The 21,785-nt window shown below is 53.0% G+C and overlaps 1 protein-coding gene across 14 annotated transcripts in view; it reads left to right on the top strand.

The window, feature by feature from the left end:
- PC (pyruvate carboxylase) overlaps window positions 1–21,785 on the top strand; it is a 235,843-nt gene that overhangs the window by 148,442 nt on the left and 65,616 nt on the right. For all 14 annotated transcript variants that reach the window (XM_039547629.1, XM_039547632.1, XM_039547631.1 and 11 more), the window contains one exon: window positions 3,875–4,037. In XM_039547629.1, coding sequence (XP_039403563.1) covers window positions 3,875–4,037 — 163 coding nt within the window. The remainder of the gene's footprint in view (window positions 1–3,874; window positions 4,038–21,785) is intronic.

Below are 21,785 nucleotides of genomic sequence, written 5' to 3' on the forward strand. Positions count from 1 at the left end.
AACTGCCAGCTCTTTGTTCCTCCTGTGCTCAAGGAACAAAACTTTCTCTGTATGCTTAGAAAATGAACAGGATGGCACCAAAGAAATAGCGAAGCGGGACCATCTGTTTCTTCTCCAAATGGGAATAATCTGTCAAGACCCTGGCTACCAGCAATCAGCCTGGGATGAAGGGGCACCAGCATTAAGCATTCCCCGTTGATCGTTCCTGAATTTGCCACCTTCCTGGCACATTCCTTGTCCTCTCATTTCTACATTTGGAAGCAGGGTGAATGGCAGTGGGATCCAGTAGCCATGAGTTCCCCAGGCTAATGTGATTTTAAAAACACCCTTTTGAGAACTGAAGCTGGATCTTCCTGAGATGCCTCAGGCTTTGCCTGACTGAAGGGTGGGCACTGGGTCCAGAGGCTGGGAACAGCAACTGCCCTGTGCCAAGAGAAATGAAAATGATTAATAAACCATAATAGCAGCAATTCGCACCATCTTTCTCTGTGACTAGAGGAGCAGGGTGGAATTGTTAATTAATTGCTGTGATTGCCACTCTGCCAGTGCCCCTCAATCCCAACCCACAGCCCCCTACAGTCCCAGCCTGGGATGATCTCTGCTCTCTGCTCTCTGATCTCACCCCCATGATCTCTGCTAATGCCCCTCAATCCTGACCTGCAGCCCCCCCATAGAGGCACTGGCAGAGCTGGGGGTGGAGCCTGGGCTGGGATAGCAGGGGGCTGTGGGTCAGGGTTGAGGGGCACTGGCAGAGCTGGGAGGGGTGCAGTTTGCAGTGCAATGGGGGGGCATTGTCCCATAGCGTTCCATGGACATCATATCCACTGCTGCCCCATCCCCTGCAGTCAGCAATTGCCCCAAGGGGCTGTTAATTAGGGGCTATGGTCACTCTCCAGATTCCCCTGGGAATGGAGCGCCCCCTGCGTTGGCAGAGCAGGCACCTGGCCGTGCTGAGAGTGTGAGCTGCTTAAATCAGAGCTCGCCGGCCTCCAGCTCCAAAGAGACCAGACTCCCACGCTCCCCATGCCATGGCTCAAAGCCTGGCATCAGTTTCCCAGCTGCTCTGCCTGTCTGTACGGCTGGGGTGGTAACCCCAGCAACAGTGCTGTCAGTCACCCTGTATTTGGCGGGGGGAGCAGCACTGGATCCATTGTCCGTGAAAATGAGGGACGTGATTGGAGGGGCAGGTAACAGGCAAAGCTACATCATTGAGCTGCCATTGCCATACAAACTCACACACCCCAGCTCTGCCGCTGCCCCTCAGTCTGAACCCGCAGCCAGGGGCGGCTCTAGGCCCCAGCACGCCAAGCGCGTGCTTGGGGCAGCACGCCGCAGGGGGCGCTCTGCCGGTCGCCGGGAGGGCAGCAGGTGGCTCCGGTGGACCTCCCACAGGCGTGCCTGCAGGAGGTCCACCGGAGCCGCGGGACCGGCGGACCCTCTGCAGGCACGTCTGCAGGAGGTCCACCGGAGCCGCGGGACCGGCGACCGCCAGAGCGCCCCCCGCAGCGTGCCGCCCTGCTTGGGGCGGCGAAATGGCTAGAGCCGCCCCTGCCCGCAGCCCCCTGTTATGCCAGCCCTAGGCTCCCCCACAGCTCTGCCGGTGCCCCTCAATCCCGACCAACAGCCCCCTGCTATCCCAGCCCTAGGCTCCCCCACAGCTCTGCCGGTGCCCCTCAGTCTTGACCCGCAGCCCCTTGGGGTCCCAGCCTGCTGGGATAACCCCTCTGACTCAGCAGACACAGTGTGGTATAGTAGAGGTGGCCTTGGGCTAGGTCTCGGGACTTGTGGGTCCTGTATAGTGTCCTGCCACTGAACTTGGGCAAGTCCCTTTGTCACTCTCTGTTTCCCCTCCCACTCCTTGTTTAGATTGCGAGCTCTTTGGGCCAAGGACTGTCTCTCGCTGTAGGTCTGGGGAGCACCAGGCCCAGTGAGGCCGTGACTGGGTGGGGGTTTCAGGGTACAACTCTAACACTATTCATGAAGGTGGCTCTCCGCTGAGCGAAAGCGTTTCATGTTTCTGCCCGAGTTCAGGGCGGCTGACGTGTTCAGATTAGAAACAAGGCACCAGTTTTTAGCAGTGTGGGTGATTAAACATTGGTGCAAACTCCCAAGGGAAGCGGTGGATTCTCCAGACTGGCTGCCTTGCTGGGAGATGCCTAGGCAACCCAAGTGGCTGGGCTCAATACAGGGGAACGGAGTGACACTCTGCCTGTGCTACACAGGAGAGCAGCCTAGACTGTCTCCTGGTCCCCTCTGGCCTTAACTCTGGGAGTTTCTGGCTCTGTTTTAAAATAGCCCCTTTATTATAGCCAGGTGCCTCAGTCCCAGCCTGTGGTTAGAGCCGGGAGACAGGATGCCCTAGTTTTAGCCCTGACTCTGGGAGGCCAGTGGAGTCTAGTGGGAAACATGACTCCCAGCCCCATGTGCTAACCCCTTAATCGCAGAGCTGGGAAGAGAACCCAGGAGTCCTGACTCCCCTCCCCCCTCAGAATCTCTCTGTCTATGTAAAGGCAAGATCTGAGCTGCCTGGGGTTAGGTCACAGGCAGGCGCATTTAAAACAGCTGCGTTTACAACCCAGCTTTGAGTTCATGGATCATAAAATATCGATCACCCCACAACGTGTGCGTGTTGCAGGGCTGCTGGTCTGTTAGAGCCCTCGTCAGGCGTTTGTCCTATTGACTGAGCGTTGAAGGCTCGCTTGTCACTTGGATGGCGCTGTAAAACCCTCAGTCCTTATCATTATGAGTCTGTTATTGGTCACACACCAGGACCCTGCCAGGCTGGAGGCTGTCCAGACCCTAGCTGAGATCTGGGCTCTGCTCAGACACACGGTGAGAGACAGAGCCTGCCCCCAAGGCTCACTGTCTGAATAGACAAAGGGCAGGAGGGGAAACGGAGGCACGGGGGCCCAACTTACGACTTTGAATGCTTGAACTTGGCTCTGTGGGACTATGTAAAAAGCTCCCTGTCTTCTGAGTGCTCCCACTCAGGCGTGTTCAGAGTTGGACTGGCTGGGGCCTGCAAGCTGGATTTGGGCCTGGCTTGTGCATCACACAAGCGCAGTCACTGGCTAAAATCCCAGCTTGGTGGCCCCAGTTCAGCAAAGCACATCGAGGGCAACTTTCAAAGGCTTAAATGGGAGTTACTTGCCCTATCGAAAGTCAATAGGATTTAGGCTCCTAACGGCCTTTTCAAAAAGGTCCCGTAAGAGCTTGTAGTTAAGTACCTGCTTGAGTAATCCCTTTGCTGTCCAACACAGCAGTTAAACACAGGCTTAACGTACCATGCTTGTAGGTAGTATTTCTGTACATCCAGAGGCCCTAAGATCACGGGAGAGGGGCATTGTGCTGGACACCGCACAGACCCAGGGCGCTGTCATGCTGTGCAATGCACGGGCACGCAGTGAGAGACAGTCCTTGCCCTGAAGAGCAATAGACAAAGGATGGGAGAGGAAACTGAGGCACTGAGCAGGGAGGGGACTGTCCTGCTGCTCTGTGCCTCAGTTTCCCCTTTTGTATAATAATGGGGGTGCCAAGCCTGGCCTGTGTTTGCCAATGACTTTGAAACTGGTGGATAGAAAACCCTGTGTGATCCCAAAGGGCAACAGAATCAATGTACCCGCAGATCCCCAGCTCTGTGGGGACAGTGGGGGACACTGGAGGAGGAGAGGCTATGGTGGGTGATGTGGGACACTCTGGGGGCCCCACGTGAGGTAAGAGACTATGGGGATCAGGGGCCCCATTTGGGGGTTATTCAGGGACACTTGGGCTCTGTGGAGGAGGTTGGGTTGCTGGGACTGGTTCTGGTGGACACTGGCGCTGCTGTAGTCAGATGAAGGTTAACACAAGCTCTCCTCCTCCGCTCTCTTGGCAGCGTGGACCTGGTGCATGCCCAGATCCACATCGCGGAGGGAAAGAGCCTGGCAGAGTTGGGCCTGCGGCAGGACAGCATCCGCATCAATGGCTGTGCCATCCAGTGCCGCGTCACCACCGAGGACCCCTCCCGTGGCTTCCAGCCCGACACCGGCCGCATCGAGGTAGGACACCTGGGCGGGGGCCGAGCAGGCTGTTTGGCGCCCTGCTGGGGAAGGGCAGAGCGCAGATCTGCTCTTGGTTGGAGAACAGTTTGACTTGACGTTGAAAAGCGAAAATGTTCCGCCCAAACCTGGACAATTTGGAAAGAAACAATTTGGCCCCAAACGGGGAGACTTCTGGCTGAAAACTGCTGAAAGTCCAGCACGCTTTCCCCAGAACTGTAATGTTTCCAGCTAAGAACTTCCAAACTCTGGAAGGCGTCTGGCCCCTTGCTGGTCAATTTTCAGTTTTTAATGAAAAATCTACAATTCCAAGGCTGGCGGAAACTTTCCATGGGAATTCTCTATATGTGGGAAACCTCATTTTCCTTCCTAAAAAAGCTTTGGGGGAAATATTCTCCCTGAGTGACGGCTGCTGCCAGCAGCATGGGGGTGTATGTGGGAGGAGGAGAAAGTGGGGGTGGCTGTGTGTGTGTTAGAGGTGGAAGGGGGTGTTGTCCTCAGTACTATGCGTGAAACTCAGTCTGGAGACAGATTTTAATCCACTGGCAAGCATGTGCTAAAGTCCACCTCTGTGTCTGATCCATGGAAGCTAGCGATGGGATCTAGTGGTGAGAACCAGCTCTGGGATGGGAGTGGGAGTTAGTGGGTTAGAGTTGGGCGTGGGGTGGCGGGAGGAGAGAGTCAGGATTCCTGGGTTCTATCCCCGGCTGTTGGAGGCTTCAGCATGTGAAGATCAACCTGCTAGTTTCCTTCTTGGCAGTTTGCATTTCCTGGCATTGTGCTAGATTCTCTGGGGCGCTGGCGATAAACAGAAGCACTTGTGTTCCGTCTGTATGACAGGCTGCTCCATTCAAACCCCGGGCGTGGGCGTTTGGCTGTTCAGACTCCCCGTTCCCTTCCTAGCGACGCGACAGCTCTTGCCACTCAAACTAACAACTGGGGATCGCTGCAAAAGAGTCTGGCACGGATACGCCCCCCCACCTCCCCTCGCCAGCTGGCAGCAGAAGAGGAGGGACTGTGAGAGCCCCCACCGATTCTGCTCTCTTGACTGGGCTGGGGAGTAGAAAGGCGGGGGGCTAGGATCCTTGCCTGGGCATGGTGTGCTGGGAATGGTGGGGGTGTCAGTAGGGGCATGGTGGGTGCTGGGAATTTGTTTTGTAGGAGTGGCGTAGGCCCTTCCCCCAGGGTTGGATGGGTAGGGCTGTGTGTGTGTTGGTGGGGACCCTTGGAATTCCCTTGGGGGAGGGGCAGCAGGGGGATAGCTTGGCTCTCCGGGTGTGCACACGCTTTGTCGATCCAGACCGCACAATCACAGGGGGGTTCACAGAGTGGCAACTAGAATCATTAGAGACCTAGTAAAACTCCTGTGAGGGAAGATTGACTAGATGGAGTTTGCTCACTGTAGAAAGGAGATGAATTCAAGGGGACGTGTTTAAAGTCTGTATAATAATATTCAGTATTACAGCAGTTAATGGGAGTAGCTCATTTTGGAGGCAAAACTGATACTCCAAGATTTAAACCAATCTGTGACTGGTGAACAGTAACACAAATAATTAAGTGCCCTGCAGCCAGGTTGCTCATAGATTTTTTTTAAGGCCAGGAGAGACCCGTGACCATCTTGTCTGACCTCCTGTGGGACACAGACCCGCAAAGTTCCCCTGGTATTGAGCCCAGTCAGTTGTGTTGGACTAAACCATCTTCCAGAAAGGCACCAGTCCGGATTTGGAGACACCAAGAGCTGGAGAATACACCTGCCTGGCAGGGAGCTTGGAAGCTGGGGCCTAGCGAGCTCCCCAGCATCATGTTTTGTTTCGGAAACACCAGAATGTTCTATCTGTGGAAAAGTCTTGGTGTTTCCACAACAAACAGTTGTGGAATTGCACTTGTGCAATGTTTTGAAGTTTCAGTTTTCAGCCTTATTCAGGACAAAAAGTTGATGGGAACCCCAGGTTTTTTTGCCAGCCACCTATACTACTTATTCTCTCTCATTTGTTTATTGTTTGTGTTATGGTAGCACTCCTCTTGTGCTGGGTGCTGTCTGGATCCCGACTGAGTTCACGGTCTCTTTGGGCCAGGCACTGCACAGACACACAATGAGTGACAGTCCCTGCCCTGAAGAGCAGGAGAGAGGAAACTGAGGTACGGAGAGGGGAAGGGACCTGCCAAAGGTCAGTGGCAGAAGTAGGAATAGAACCCAGGAGTCCTGACTCCAAGTCCAGTGCTCTGTCTGCTGCCTCCCTTCATTTTGGTCTCCAAATGAGCTGTCACTCAAGATCCTGCTTAGCGGGAGCCTGGAGTGTGTCTAAACCTCCCGCTTTGCTCCTGCAGTTGGATTCATCGTGCGGCGAATGTGGCGTTATCTAATTCCAACCCAATTCAGGGATCCCACTCTGACCAGACGCTGTCTCGTCTACTGCTTTCCATGCCTCATTAGCCACCCCGGTCGACTGCTCCTCTGGACACACCGCTGCCTCCCACTTTGATTCTAGCTAGCTGCTCCCTGGGCCAGTGGGTTCAATTTCCTGCTTTCAGCGATTCCCAGAGCTTTTCAGATGCAGCCACTTATTAGAACAAGGGGCCCTGTACCATGGAGCCTGACACAGCAGTTGCCCGGTTTATTTATAACCTACCTTAAGTGCTTACCTGGACACCTGTTACCATAATGACTTAGCACCTCACAATCTCAAAGGCACTTACCCTCACCACACTGTGGGAGATAGGGAAGGGTGAATGATCCCCATTTTACAGATGGGGAAACTGAGGCCCAGAGAGGCTGGATGGCTGGTCCAAAGTCTCCCAGGCTGTGGCAGTGCAGGGAACTTCATAGTTTAAGGCCAGAAGGGATCACCCAGTCTGACCTCTTGTCTATCTCAGGCTGTTCAATTCCCCCTGTACTGAGCCCCAACACAATAGTTAAATCAAAGCACTTCAGCCATCAGGAGACTAATCGGTTGTGAGCCCCAGGCAGGGAACAGGAGAGACCAAATTGTCTCCCAAGGCCCCTGTGCTGAGCCATGCCCAGCTGATCCCAGGAGGTGACCTGCGCTCCATGCTGCAGAGGGAGGTGAAAACCCCCAAGGTCACTGCCAATATGACTTGGGGGAAATGCCTTCCCAGCCCCCAGTCTGATGACCAGCTGGACCCTGAGCATCTGGGCAAGACCCACTCACCAGGCAGCTAGAGAGAGGATTCTGTGGACCTGCTCAGAGTCCGGCCCATGCCACCCAGTGTCCCTCCAGGGGTGGCTGATCCCTGACGCTTCAGAGGAAAGCGAAATCCCTACCCCCACCCCCACCCCCAAAATACATCTGGCCAGCTGTGCATGGGTGTGAAAAACTATTTGAACCAAGATCTCCCAAAACACAGGCTAGCGCTCCTAACCCAGGGATGGGCAGCCTGTGGCCCACCAGGCCAGTTTGTTTACTTGCCACATCTGCAGGTTCAGCTGATCACAGCTCCCACTGGCCGTGGTTCCCCGCTCCAGGCCAATGGGGGCTGCCGGAAGCTGCGGCCAGCACATTCCTTGGGCTGCACTGCTTCGTGCAGCCCCCATTGGCCTGAGATGGCGAACCGCGGCCAGTGGGAACCACGATTGGCCAAACCTGCGGACGCGGCAAGTAAACAAACCGGCCCGGCCCGCCAGGGGGCTTACCCTGGCACAATCTCTGTCCTAACCACGGGGCAGCCCTCACTCTCTCAACTGATTGCCACATACGCTGCAGTGTTTCTTCCATTGTCAGGCTCTCTGCAGATTCACGCTGCTTTCCTGCATCAGTTACACCTGGGGCACATTCCCACCCCTCTCAGAGCGATTGGCTCAGGCTCTCTGCAGACTCAGGCAGGCGTGGCTGCATTGCTTGCACTAAGCACAAGGCACCCGTCCATCCACTTGCTTGGCGGCTTGCTGGAATGAAGTCTTTCTGCAGTACCACACTCCGTGCCAGGATTCATCTAGCTCTGGAATGCCCTTGCATCTCTTCTCTCAGCAGCGTGAGCCACCCACCAGGATGTCGTGACTTCTGCTAATTTAACATCCCCTCTCGCTGCTGCTGGGTGCAAAACGGCATCATCAGCGTGCTCCACGCAGGACTCCTGGGTTCCGTGTCTCACTCTGGGAGGGGAGTGTAGTCTGGGGTGTTAGATCAGAGATGGCTGGGAGCCCGGACTCCTAGATTCTGTTCTCTGAGGTCAAGTGATGCGAGGCGGGGAGATGAGAGCTGATCTGAGTGAATTTGGGATGTGATCTAGCTGGCTTAGACTCCCTGGGGTCTGGGTCTGAGCAGCAACAGGGCAGCTTATCGGCCTGTGCTGTTAAGGGTGGCTGGCTCGGCAAATTAGCCAGCTTTCTGCCTTGACCAGTGTCCTTGGCCCGGAGCGCAGCGCCGCCAGCTTGGTATCTGCCAGCAGTTTCCGTTCCATCTCACACACAGCCGGTTCCAGCTCCAATTGAAAAGCCCTGGGGATTAAGGAGGAGACGCATGCATCTGCAGCTGTCTCTTAATTATTAACTAGGAGTAGGAAATAATATTACAGTAAAGTCTGCAGCCCCCACCCCCCACGAGCAGGGCCCGGTTGGGCCAGGCACTGCACAGACACAGCGAGGGACTGTACCTGTCCTCCAGATCTCATCTCATGGACAAAGGGTGGGAGGGAAACACAGGTACTAAATGGGGAGGGACTTGCCCCAGGTCACACAGCAGGTCAGTGACAGATCTGGGAACAGAAGCCAGGAGTCCTCCTGACTTCCAGCCCCCTGCTCTAGCCATGGGACCCTGCTCCCTTCCCCAAGCCAGAAAGAGAATCCAGGATTTTGGCTGAAATCCTCTTTGTTGTAGTCATTAGACTATACTCCCTGCCAGAGCTCTGGTGGGATGTATGGGGGGCCAGGCCTCCTGGGGTCTATACTCTAGTCAGAGCAGGAGGGCTGGTGGCCAGGACTCCTGGGTTCCTCTCCAATTGTGGGAGGAGAGTGGGGGTAGGGGTTAGTGCAGGAAGTCCAGATGCAGGTAGTGAGTGTGATTAGACTCTGGGCCCTATCCCAGCCCCTGCCACCCCCACTGTGTTCTCAGCCCTCCCTACTCTACCCCCCACCCCTTGCAGCACTCACTCGTGACCCCCTCCTTCCTGCAGGCTGGGTGATTGAGCTCAGAGGGGGTTGGCTGGGCCCTGGCCGCTGACCTAAGCCACTCTCTGAGGAGGTCTCTGCTGCTCCACACATCAGAGCCCTGGAGAGCCAGACATTAGTGCAGCCTCCCTGGACGTGGCCATGGCTGGCTCAGCAGAATTCCAGATTCTTGGCATGGGAGGCAGTATGGCCCTGTGGATGGGGGCTGGGCTGGGAGCCAGGACTCCTGGGTTCCCTTCTCACCTGTTGAGAGGGTTAGAGCAGGGCTGAGCTGGGATTCAGGACTCCCAGCTCCTTACTTGCTTTGTGCCCATAGAAGCACAAAGCAGAACAACTGTGAGCTCCCTTTGGCTGCAGGGGCAGTTGGGGAGTTGAGCCATCAATCATGTCTGCTTTACTGAGCTGAAATTCTGCCCGGCTTCCCCTTCGCCTCAGTGCTTCACCGCTGCCTTTCTGCACAGAGCCAAGGGGGTCGAGGCGGCTGGGCTGCCGCTTAGCGCCTGCGAGCAGGAGGACGGAGAGGGTAATTGACACGGCACAGAGTAGCACTCCGCTCCGTGGGAGCAGGGTGTGGGCTGGGGGGTGGCCAGGCTGATCCGGCCCGTACACTGTTTAAGCTGGGATGGAGAGCACTCTCTAAGTGCGGTGCAGGTTGGGGAGGTCTGTCAGGACTATTCCTGGCAGCTCAAACAGCAGAGACTCCTGTCACGGCTTCGGTCCCTCTGTAACCCTAAACAAATTGGAAGGAGCAATTGTGCACTTATAAAATCACAGACGTCTGGGGCTGGAAGGGGCCTGGAGAGATGATCTAGTCCAGGCCCCTGCACTGCGCCAGAACCAAGTAAACCTAGACCATCCCTGGCAGGGGTTTGTCCAACCTGTTCTTACAAACCTCCAATGACGGGGAGTCCAACCTTCCTGGGAAGCCAACTCCAGAGCTTAGCTGCCCTTTGAGTCCGAAAGTTCTTCCTCATATCTGGCCTAAATCTCCTCCCTTGCTGCAGACTGAGCCTATGATGGCTTGTCCTACCTGGAGTGCCCATGGAGAACTGCTGATCCCTGCCCTCTTTGTAGCAGCCCATAACATACTGGAATCCTCTTAGCAGGCCCTTCCTCAGTCACTCGGTTGTCTTTTCTCAGGGCTAAACAGGTCCTTGCCCCCTCCTTTTTTTTTTTCTTTTTTTCTTTTCCTTTTCCTCACAGGTCAGGTTTTCTAAACCTTTTCTCATTTTTGTTGCTCTCCTCTGGACTCACCGGTTGGTCCACATCTTTCCTGACGTGTGGCACCCAGCACCGGACACAGTACTGCAACGGGGGCCTCACCAGTGCTGAGCTGAGCAGGGCAGTTACCGCCCAGGTCTTACGTACGACACTCCTGTCAATACACCCCAGAATGATATTAGTCTTTTGCACCTGCATCACATTGTTGACTCCTATTCAATTTGTGATCCGGTATAACCTCTGGATCCTTCTCAGCAATACTACTGCCTCACCAGTTAGTCCCCATTTTGTTGCTGTGCATTTGATTTATTTTTTTTCCTTCCTAAGTGCAGTGCTTTGCATTTGTCTGTACTGAATTTCATCTTGTTAATTTCAGACCCGGTCTCTAATTTGTCAAAGTTGTTTTGAATTCTAAGCCTGTCCTCCAAAGCACTTGCAACCCCTCCCAGCTTGGTGTCATCTGCAAACATAAGCCTACTCTGCACTCCATTATCCAAGTCATTAATGAAAATATTGAACAGAACCAGGACTGACCCCTGTGGGATCCCACTAGCTTTGCCCTCCCAGTTGGGCAGTGAACCATTGATAACTATTCTTTGAGTACAGTCTTTCAACCATTTGTGCACCCACCTTATAGTAATTTCGCCTATGCTACGTTTCCTTAGTTTGTTTATGAGAATGTCACTTGGGAGTGTGTCAAATGCCTTACTAAAATCAAGATACATTGCGTTGACTGCTTCCACCCCATCCACTAGGCCAGTAACACTGTCAAGAAGGAAATGAGGTTGGTTTGGCATGATTTGTTCTTGACAAATCAATGCTGGCTATTCCTTCTAACCCCATTATCCTCGGGGTACTTACAGATTGATTGTTTAATAATCTGTTCCAGTATCTTTGCAGGCGTCAAAGTTAGGCTGACTGGTCTATTATTCTTTGTGTCCTCTTTGTTCCCTTTTTTTAAAGTTACATACGATGTTTGTCCTTCCACAGTCCTCTGGGACCTCACCTGTCCTCCAGGAGTTCTTGAAGAGAATTGCTTCAGCTAGTTCCTTAAGTACCCTTAGATGAATTTGATCAGGCCCTGCTGACTTGAATACATCTAATATCTCTAAATATTCTTCAACCCATTCGTTCCCTGTTTTGGCTTGTGTTCCTTCCCCCTTGTTTTTAATATTACTTGGGTTGAGTATCTGCTAAGTAGAGGACCTGCACTTTCCTTCATCTTTCTCTTGGTCCTAATGTATTTAAAGAGCCACTTCATGTAGCCTTTTATGTCCCTTGCTGGGTATAACTCATTTTGTGCCTTGGCCTTTCTGATTTTTATCCTTACATGTTCGTGCTGTTCTTTTGTGCTCCTCCTTAGCAATTCCTCCACGTTTCCACTTTCTGTGGAATCCACTGTTTAATTTACGTATCAGAGGGGCAGCCGTGTTAGTCTGGATCTGTAAAAGCAACAAAGAATCCTGTGGCACCTTATAGACTAACAGACGTTTTGCAGCATGAGCTTTCGTGGGTGAATACCCACTTCTTCGGATGCACTCTTGCATCCGAAGAAGTGGGTATTCACCCACGAAAGCTCATGCTGCAAAACGTCTGTTAGTCTATAAGGTGCCACAGGATTCTTTGTTGCTGATTAATTTACATTAAGGTTGTGCCTATCAGTCTGGGTGGGAAGGCCCCCACTTCATGCCGGGCGCTGCACAGACTAAGGGAGGTAGGCACATGATTTCCACTGTCTCTCCAGAGGAGTCAGGCACCTACCCTGAGCATGTTCGTAAAGGCCATTAGCTGCCTATTGCATCTTAAGACAGTGCAGTACCACCGTGAATCTGGCTCCTCTTGCATTGATTTAAATGGGAGTTAAGCACCTCAGTGCCTTTTGAGGATCTGGGCTTAAGTGACTTCAAAAATGTTACCCAGCAGCTAGCTCAACTCCATTTTGGGCTGGAGGCAGGAATGGCTACTGGAGTTCTCCAGCCTGTGGTATGCAGGAGGTCACACTGGGATGATCAGCATGGCCTTCAGGCCTATGGATGTAACCATCAGCCACGGGTCTTGCCCTGGTTCATTGCAGACACGCTGGCCCTGCTGTGCTATAGTTCAGGACGAGCGGAAAAGTGGTGCGTGAGACAGCGGGATGTTGGCGAGGGGGCGGAGAAGAGCCACCGCAGTGATCTGAGGGCTGGAAAAAATGCCTTTGCATGAGAGACCCCATCTGCTCAACTTCTCGTAAAGAAGAGTAAGGGATGACGTTTCTCCCCTTCATGGGAGAAGATCCCAGGGTTCTTCAGCCTAATGGAGAGAAGCCAAACAAGAACCCTGGTCTGGAAGTTAAAGCCAGACACATTCCAAGGAGAAATCAGGCACAGCATTTTAGCAGTGCTGGCGATTAACCAGTGGCGCAAACTCCCAAAGGAAAGGGGTGGGGGGGTCTTCTCCTCTCCGAGTCTCCAAATCCATCGTGTCTGGAAGATGCTTTAATCAAACACAAGTGACTGGCTCAATAGAAGAGGACCTCGGTGACGTTCTCTGGCCTGTGCTATCCAGGATGCCAGAGTCCCTTCTGGCCGTAAATCTATGGATCTATGGACTTGACAACCCCAGAATTATGCTTGGAAAGCAGCTGAGCCGCTGCAAATAGATGTATTTCAGTTCACATCTGCTCCCTGAGCCTGGAGTGCAGAGCTAGCTAAAGAGCCCATGCTGGATTTGGCATCTGCTCGGGAATCCTGGCGGCTGCGGCTATGTTGTGTGTGCGTGTGATCGTCTTATTAGAGTAAACGCTGCAGACATACACAGTCTGGCGAGTGCTCCTCCACTCGCAGGCTGAGGCTTTGCCCTCCAAGAAGTGGGGGGAGCTACCTTCAGCACTTAGCAGAGGTGAAGTGGGGCATATTGGGAAAGAGAACTCTCAGTGGTAGGAGGGCTGAGTGGGTGTCTTAGAGGCAGTATTGTGCAGACTACTGGACAGGGACTTGGGAAATCTGCTCACCTCTACTATGTGATGTTGGCACAGCCCTTCTCCCTGTGCCTCAGTTTCCCCATCCGTAAAACTGAGTGAAATGGCATTGCTCTCCTCAGCAAAGCACGTTGGGATTTCTGGCTTTAAAGCACTAAAGATAAAAGGCTGGTTACTAGGAGTCCCACCAGTTTCCTCCATCTAACCCACACATTTGACTGCAGTTCAAGATCCATGCTGGGGATGCGGCATGGCATTGCTGATCGCTAGCATTGGAACTCCCAAGCTCACCTCTCCCTCCAGCTGGGTAACTCAGCCACAATCCTGCTTGCCTTGGGCTGTTGAAAAGCTCCGATTTTTCTTTCAGAGGCTGCAAGGAAAGGTGCGGTGGGGGCGAGGTGTATGTGTGTTGAGGGTGGGGACTGTTAAACTGATACAGCACAATGCCGACGGCACTAAAGAGCGCTTTGAATGATGTCTCTAAACAGCAGAACAAACTCTTGGCTTGGGTGCCTTTTCTGACTGTTACATTCACAGGTGCTAGTCCCCTAGGCAAGGGAGTAGGATAGGAAGATGCTATGGCATTCAGGCTGCTACTTTAATTTGTTGGTTGTTTTTTTTTTTCATAGAACCACAGAATTTTATTTTATTTATTTTTAAGACCAGACGAGACCATTCTGCATGTCCAGTCTGCCCTCCTCCTCCTGCACATCTTGCTCATGGTCTCAGGGTCCAGCTGATCACAAGATTGGGAGTCAGGAAGAAATTTCTGCCTGTTGGGACATTAGAGGTTTTTCACCTGCCTCTGCAGCATGGGGCACAGGTCACCTGTAGGGATCACCTCAGCAATTCCCTGCCATGTCGGGTCTCAGGAATGGGGGGGCCCCTTGGGGTTCTGTTCCTTGCCTGGGGCTCACAACAGGTTAGTCTCCTGAGGACTAAGATTTTGAGCTCAATATAAGGGAGTTTGGATCAAATTGAATGCCCTGTGTTGCACAGGAGGTTCAGATTAGATGATCTGCTGGTCCCTTCTGGCCTTAAATTCTGTGAATAACACAAGCCAGAGAATTCCCGGCCCCCTGAGCCCTTCCTGCATGCAGCACAGATCTGATGGTTGAGCTAGAATTTTTAGAGAGATGTCCAAATTCCACTGAAAAACACCAAATGATGGAAAATCCACCCTGGCCCTGGACGAGCTGTTCAATGGTGAGCCTCTCTCCCCAGTTAAAAATTGGCACCTTGTTTTTGGTTTGAATTTGTCCAGCTTCTGCTCCCAGCCGTTGGGCTGGGTTCTGCCTTTGCAATATTAAGGGGCTGTCTGCTCTCTAGAATCTCCTCCCTGCATCGGTAATGGATCATGATCATGTCACCTCTTAATCTTCTCTTGGATAAACTAAATAAATGTTGTTCCTTAACTCTCGGGTGTTCCCAGCCCTTGGATTGTTCTCATGGCGATATTTCAAAGTGCGCACCACAGAGCTGGGCGCAGTGTCCCAGTCTCCAGTGCCACAGACAGAGGTGACACCATCTCCCTGCTCCTGCTTGGCGCCCCATGCTGATCCACCCCGGCTCTCATTAGATCTATGCCCCTGCCAGGGCCGGTGCTACCATTTAGGCCAACTAGGCGGTTGCCTAGGGCGCCAAAATTTGGGGGCTCCAAAAAGTGGCGCTCCCAAAAAAAATTTTAAAGCTGTTTCAGTGGCCACTGCGCTGGGAGCGAGAGGGAATCTGAGCCACCGCCGGCAGCCCAGGGGTTCCACCGCACAGTCGCTGCTTCGCTTCTCCCGCCTCCCAGGCTTGCGGCGCCAATCAGCTGTTTGGCGCCGCAAGCCTGGGAGGAGAATTAGAGTGAGTGCAGTGTGCTCGGGGAGGACGCGGAGCAGAGGTGAGCTGGGGTGGGGAGGTACCGCCTGGTTCCCTGGGCCAGGGGGTGGGGAGCTGCTGCGGGGGTGGGGGCGCCTCAGGGCAGGGGAGGGAGCTGCCGTGGGGGGGGAGGCGCCTCAGGGCGGAGGGGAGGGCGGGAAGCTGCTACAGGGCTTGAGGGGCGCAAGGTGGAAGTTTCGCCTAGGGCGCGAAACTTCCTTGCACCGGGCCTGGCCCCTGCATTGCCCCAGGAGCTCATGATCCACTGGTTTCCACCAGGATCCTTGAGTCCTTTCTGGAGTCCATGTGTCCTAGGGCACAGCCTGTAAGTCTGGCTGAAGTTCCTTGTCCCTGTATGCATGACCCTGCCTCTTGAGATAGAAAGACCCGGCCCATTGGAAAATGGAATTTCTGTCCCGTGGAAAATTCTGAGGTTTAAGAAAGTCATATTTCTAAATTTACAGCAGAACAAAAATTCTCCAATGTTTTCATTTTGGAAACATCAAAAGGACCTCATTGAAACATTGTCATCTAAAACATTGACTAGAGCATATATGAATATTACATATATAACATTAATATACTCCATTAGAACACATGAATAGGTTACATTTATATATACTTACATTTTGTAGTATGCATTATATATAATATGTAAATGTTCTATAGCACTAAATATATATATAAATGCAAACTATTCATGTGTTATTAATATATTCATATGAATGGGGAAAAAATTAAGTCAAAATGAAAAAGCCGAAACAAAATCCTCCATTTTGATTCAACTTATTTTGAAATGTTTCCACTGAAATTGTTGTAATCACCACGTCGCTGGGCCCTGCTTTGACTTAGGTGAAGCACTGATTTCAAGTGGAAACCTGCTCCTTGGAAACCTTTCTCCCACCTTGAATTAAAACACAGGAACCAGGATCCCAGAGCTGGCTGCGCTGTTGTAATACATGGCTTCGCGACGCCCTCACGCTCGGCAGTGCCGGGAATGTTTTGCTATCAACGGTTTTTTAAGCTGTTTGCCAACTTGAGAAGCTTAAAAAAAACCCCGAATCAGTGCAAATTTAATTTCCAGCGATTCATTTTCAAATAACAGACGAGAGGAAGGTCATGCGGCAGAGTGTGAAAATAATTTAACGCAAACAGGCAGCCAGCCCCGCTTACGCTAAAATAAACAGAGCTGTAGCACTGTTGGGTTTTCTTCCCCCCGCAAGGAAGCTTTGTTGGAAAGCGGCATCTGGGTTCTAAATGATTCCCATTTCTCTTCTGTCAGTTTCACATGTTTGGGTGCAATTCTGCAAAGCGTTCAAGGACGTGCTTAAATCCAGTGCAGCTGCGCCTTGATTCTGCAAACTGCTTGAGCACGTGCATCCCTTCAAGCAGGTGAGCAATCCCCTGCTGTATTTAAGCCCCTGCTCAACCGCTTTAATGCACTGGGATCCGAATTCTGTCAGCAACCCAGATCAGAGAGCGCAGTGGATCGCAAACTTTTTTCCACGAAGGACCCCTTTGGCAGCTGATGAAATGTCCTGGACCTCTTTCATTTCCAGTACTACCTGCACATGTCCGTCAGTGCAGGAATGCCCCTGCCTGCGTGACCTCTCAGTAGGGTGACCAGACAGCAAATGTGAAAATCGGGACGGGGGTGGGAGTAATAGGAACCTATATAAGAAAAAGACCCAAAAATCGGGACTGTCCCTATAAAATTGGGACATCTGGTCACTCTACCTCTCAGCCACGGTGTAGATGAGGTCATGCTGGGCAGAGTATGCCATTTTGGGAACAAAATAGCTCCCTCCATGCAAGAAAATGCTGTTCCGGCCCTGGCTCAGGGGCCATATCCCTGCATAATTCACAGCGGACCCCCAGGGATCTGGCCTCCCACACTGGGACCACTGAGATAGAGTAAGGGAGGAATTTATCCTTTCAGCTCTCCAGATCAATCCCATTTTGATGGTTAAGATGACAGAGTGGGACTCAGCCCACCTGGGTTGTTCTTAGCTCTGCCACTTGTTCCCTAAATGACTTTGGGCAGGTCATTTCCCCTCTTGGTGCTGCAGTTTCTTCATCTGTAAAATGTGTATAATGAACCTTCCTTTCTCCTGGAGCAGGTTAGAGTACCAGCCCCCACCCCATACACAGAGCCCCCTGCTGGGCTGGGGCTGGTGGTGCCCCAGAGAAGAGGGAGTTATCACCCCATTGAGATGCCTGGAGCAGCTTCCCGTCTCAGAGCAATCAGCTCAGGCTCTCTGCAGACTCAGGCAGGCATTGCTGCATTGGTTACACGCAGGGCCACTCCCCCACCAGTCCCTTGACCTAATCAGATGAGGCTCTCTGCAGGCTCTGGTTGGCATCAGCCACATGTTCCAGGTTTTCTCCCCAAAGGCTAAAAACTGCCTTTTTTTTTTTTCCTCTCCAATTGGAAGCTGCAATCGCTTGATGCTGAGAGCCCAGCCATGGGCCTGTACCACTGGTGCTACAGTCCAGTCATGGGGGAGCATGCAGCATGGGCAGTGCTGAATGCAAGAGAGAGAAATGTAATTCCAAGGCATCTGGCAACAGTGGGGAGGAAAGATGGAGCGGGATGGCGCACAGGAACATGAGATGCTGGGAGAGACGCAGGGGGCTATGGCCAAATTGCTAGTGCCGTCTCGGCTATGGTCAATGATGCCTCAAGGCAGTGGACTCTTGCCACCCAAGCTAGGCATCTTGCCACTGCAGGGGAGTGAGGATGGCTGAATTTTTGGCACGCAGGGTAGGGGAGACCTCAGGGAGCAGAGGGGGATTCCGGGGAAGCCAGTCGCACCCTGAAAGCAAAGCTCAGGCCTATTTGCGCAGTGTGAAGAGGCTTTAAAGTGGGTGGAAAGGAGGATTCTATTTGCCGGAGGAGGTTGGGGGGAGCACAGGTATTGTGGAAAAGTATGGCTACCCAGGCTGCCTCGGGACACAGAGCCCTCCCCCAGTCTGCCCTGGTGTTGCCTTAGGGGAGATCGTTGTGGGGCTGGAGCCAGTGAGGGATCATGTCGGGGGATAGCAGAGGAATAAGGGCACAAGGCACTTTCCATTCCATGCTCATCTCCCCCACCACCACCTTCCCTCAGGGTCTGATTTCCATGGCAACGCATCTCAAAAGCACCAAAAGACAGGAAGGTGAGAGAGGCGCATCCGTCACATTTATTGTTTGGCTTACAGCTGCCTTGGGCTGGGAATAGAACCCAGGAGTCCTGCCTCCCAGCCCCCCCCCAGCTTTAACGCACTAGAACCTGTGGGCTGGCCCCAGCTCTGGAGGGGGTGGGGTCTAGGGGTTAAAGGAACTGGGACTCATGGCCTCAATCCTCAGCTCTGACGGGAGTGATGGGAGGGGTCTGGGAGCTGGAGACAGTCATTGTTCTTGACATAACAGGCCTTGGGAAGCGGGGAGAGGGGGTCCTGAGTCAGCTGTGTTGTATCCCTATGAGTGTATGCACAGTCAGCTAGGTTCTAGAGGTGGGACATGTTTCTCATCCCTGGGGATTAGATGTAGTACAGTAGCAGCAAGGGCTATCACTGAGGGATCAGAGCCCAGCTGTGCTAGGAGCTGTACACACACACCCCCCAAACTCAGAGGTAGCTGTGAGCATTACTGCATGTATTACAGTAATATCTACAGGTCCCGGCAATGGCACCCATTGGGCTGAGCGCTGCTCAGACATCAACCTTTCCCATTGGGAAAGGTGCTGCCAAAACACAGCCTGAGAGACCGTCCCTGCTCCAAAGAACTAGCAGGAGAGGGAAAAGACAGGAGAAGGGACTTGCCCCAGCTCAGTGTCAGATATAGAATCCAGCCCCCCTGCTCTAACCACTAGACTCTGCTGCCTCCCAGAGCGAGGGATAGAACCCAGGAGCCTTGCCTCCCAGTCCAGAGCCCTGCTCACAATAATAAACAGTCTCTCCCCGACCTGAAGCGTTCCACTCCCTCAAGACAATGGGATTTGGAAATCCACGTGTCCAGATGAATATGTATTAGCGACTAGTCCTCTGTTGTGCCGTTCCACCCCATCAAGGCTTGTTTGTATGAATAGTGGAACAGGCCCGGCCCACTGGTTAATAGATAATGGGATCACACCTTGGTATTCAGGGAGCATAATAGGCTGAATAAATATCATTAGCCCCTAATGTCTGCCGGGAGCCAGCCCAGCTGCAGCAGTGAATCAATGTGTTTTGATGCCTTGCTGCTGCTGACATATGATCAGAAACTCATCTTTGTAAAAAGCACTTAAAGTCCAGGGCCCAGCTATTAAAATCCTTCCCTGCCCCTCCCCCGCAGTTCTCCCACTGCTGCTCCTGTTTAAGGGCAATTGCAAAGGAAGTTTGTTACGTTATTATTCATTAGTGGGATGGCAGTAGCACCTAGAAGCCGCAACTGTGGACCGGCTGGCCCTTCGTGCTGGGGGCTGCGCATTTTCTCATTGAAATCAGGCCCCGTTGTGCCAGGTGCTGCACAGAGCCCGCGATCAGGCCCTTTGTGGTGCCGGATGCTGCACCCACACAAGGAGAGACAGTCCCCGTCCCAAAGAGCTCACAGGCTAGAGAGACAAAGGAGGCGAGGGAAAACTGAGGCAGGGGTGCTGAGCGGGGGGAGGCCAGGAGGTCATGGCCCTCCTACTTTTTACTGACCGTAAGGGCGAGCGAGCAGGGGCAGGAGCGGGGCCTCAGGGGAAGGGCTGGCATGGGGCGGGGCCACAGTTCAGGTGCCTCTCTCCCCCACCCTTTTACGAAGCTTCTGCTGCCCCTGAACAGAGGGACTTGCCTGAGGCCACACAGTAGGTCAGTGGCAGGAATAGAAAGCAGGAGTCCTGACTCCCAGCTCTCCTCACCCCTAACCACTAGACCCCACGCCCCTCCCAGTGCAGGGAACAGAGCTAAGGAGTCCTGACACAGAGGGGAAGGGACTTGGTAGAGGCAGAAGTGGAACCCAGGAGTCCTGACTCCTAGGCACTCCCTGCCTCCACTCTAACCCACTAGCCTCCCAGCCTGGGGAGAGACTCCGTGAGGCCTGACTCCCAGCCCCCTGCTCTGAGCAGCAGACCATGCTGCCCGCACAGACCCAGGAATAGGTAAGACTCTCTGCGAGCCGGAACTGTAGTGAAATGCAAGGAAATGGCTCTTCAAAAGCAGGCTGCCTTAGCCGCTTACAGATGCATAATTAATCAAAGGGCTAATTAGGGGGCTTGAAAAGGAATAGATTAGCGACTCGTCGCTTCCAAAAAAATTAATTGAACGCAGCCTCCCCGGACCAGCATGCTCTGGTGTGAATCAGCCGCCGCGGAGGTGGGGAACATTCCTAATGTGCTTTGAAGAGCGTCTCCGGATTTGGGCGGTGCATTTTGTCTGAGTTGCCTGTCACATCCAGCCTCTCTGGGATATGGCAAAGGCTTTGCCACTACCAGGAGTAATTTACTGGCCTAATTACTGAGAAATTAACTATGTACCGTGCCTAAAAACTTCACACACACCCCTTTCCCTGAGACAGAGGCCCCGTTGTTCCAGACGCTGCACAGACTTTGATCGCTGCAGAGACCCCAACTGAGTTCAGGGCCCGCATTGTGCCAGGTGCTGCACAGACCCCAGCCAAGATGGGGGATAAAATTGTGGTCAGTACATTTCTATTGGCTCTAGCTTTGCACCAAACCTAAATGTGAGGCTTGTACCATCCCCGGGGAGATTGAACCCCCATAATCTACAGGATGTGGCAGGAATCTATTGGGTGGAAAAGGAGCAGCATCTGGGTCTCGAAAACCAGGCTTGGTTTCGCAGTCAAAAGGTTACCAAACAGGGACCTGTCAAAAGCTGTTTTCTGCCATGGATTGAGACGCCCGCTAAAATGGGGTGTGGGGAGATGTCATGCGAAGAGCGGGGTTGCTAAAGTTCAGACGGAGGAAACAGCAACTCCATGGCATGCGGATCAGAGCTGATCAAAGCACTGAATTAGAGAAAAAAAACCACCTGGGACATTTCATCCTGCTAAAGATGTCAGTCAATGCTTCAACAAATCCCTCAATTGATAGAGACCCGGCAGTCTGGCAGGGAACAGAGTGGCAGTGTTGTTTGGTGGGTAAAGATTCCTGGATTCTGTTCCAAATTCTGGGAGCGGGGGCGGTCAGGACTCCTGGGTTCTATCCCCACCTCTGGGAGAGGAATGGGGTCTGGTGGTTAGAGCAGGCTCGTGGGACCCAGGCCTGCTGTGTTACCTGGGCAAGTCTCTTCCGCTCTGTGGACCCGTCTCCCCTCTTACCCTTGTCTATTTAGACTGTGAAGTCTTTGGGGTAGGACTGTCTCTCTCAGCGCCCAGCACAGCAGGGGCCCCGACCTTAGCTACGGTCTGTGCAGCGCCTGGCACACTGGGGGCCCCAATCTCAGTTGAGCTCTGTATGGCACCCAGTGCAATGCGGGCCCTGAACTCGGTCATGGTCTGTACAGCACCTGGCGCAACAAGGGCCCTGATCTTCGTTGGGATCTGTGCAGCGCCCACCTGGCAGGAGCATGGTTAGAGCCTCTGTGCTACTTTAATGTGAAATAAATGTGTGTGTGT

Source organism: Mauremys reevesii, linkage group 7 (assembly GCF_016161935.1).
Source record: "Mauremys reevesii isolate NIE-2019 linkage group 7, ASM1616193v1, whole genome shotgun sequence".
NCBI classification, from domain to species: Eukaryota; Metazoa; Chordata; order Testudines; family Geoemydidae; genus Mauremys; species Mauremys reevesii.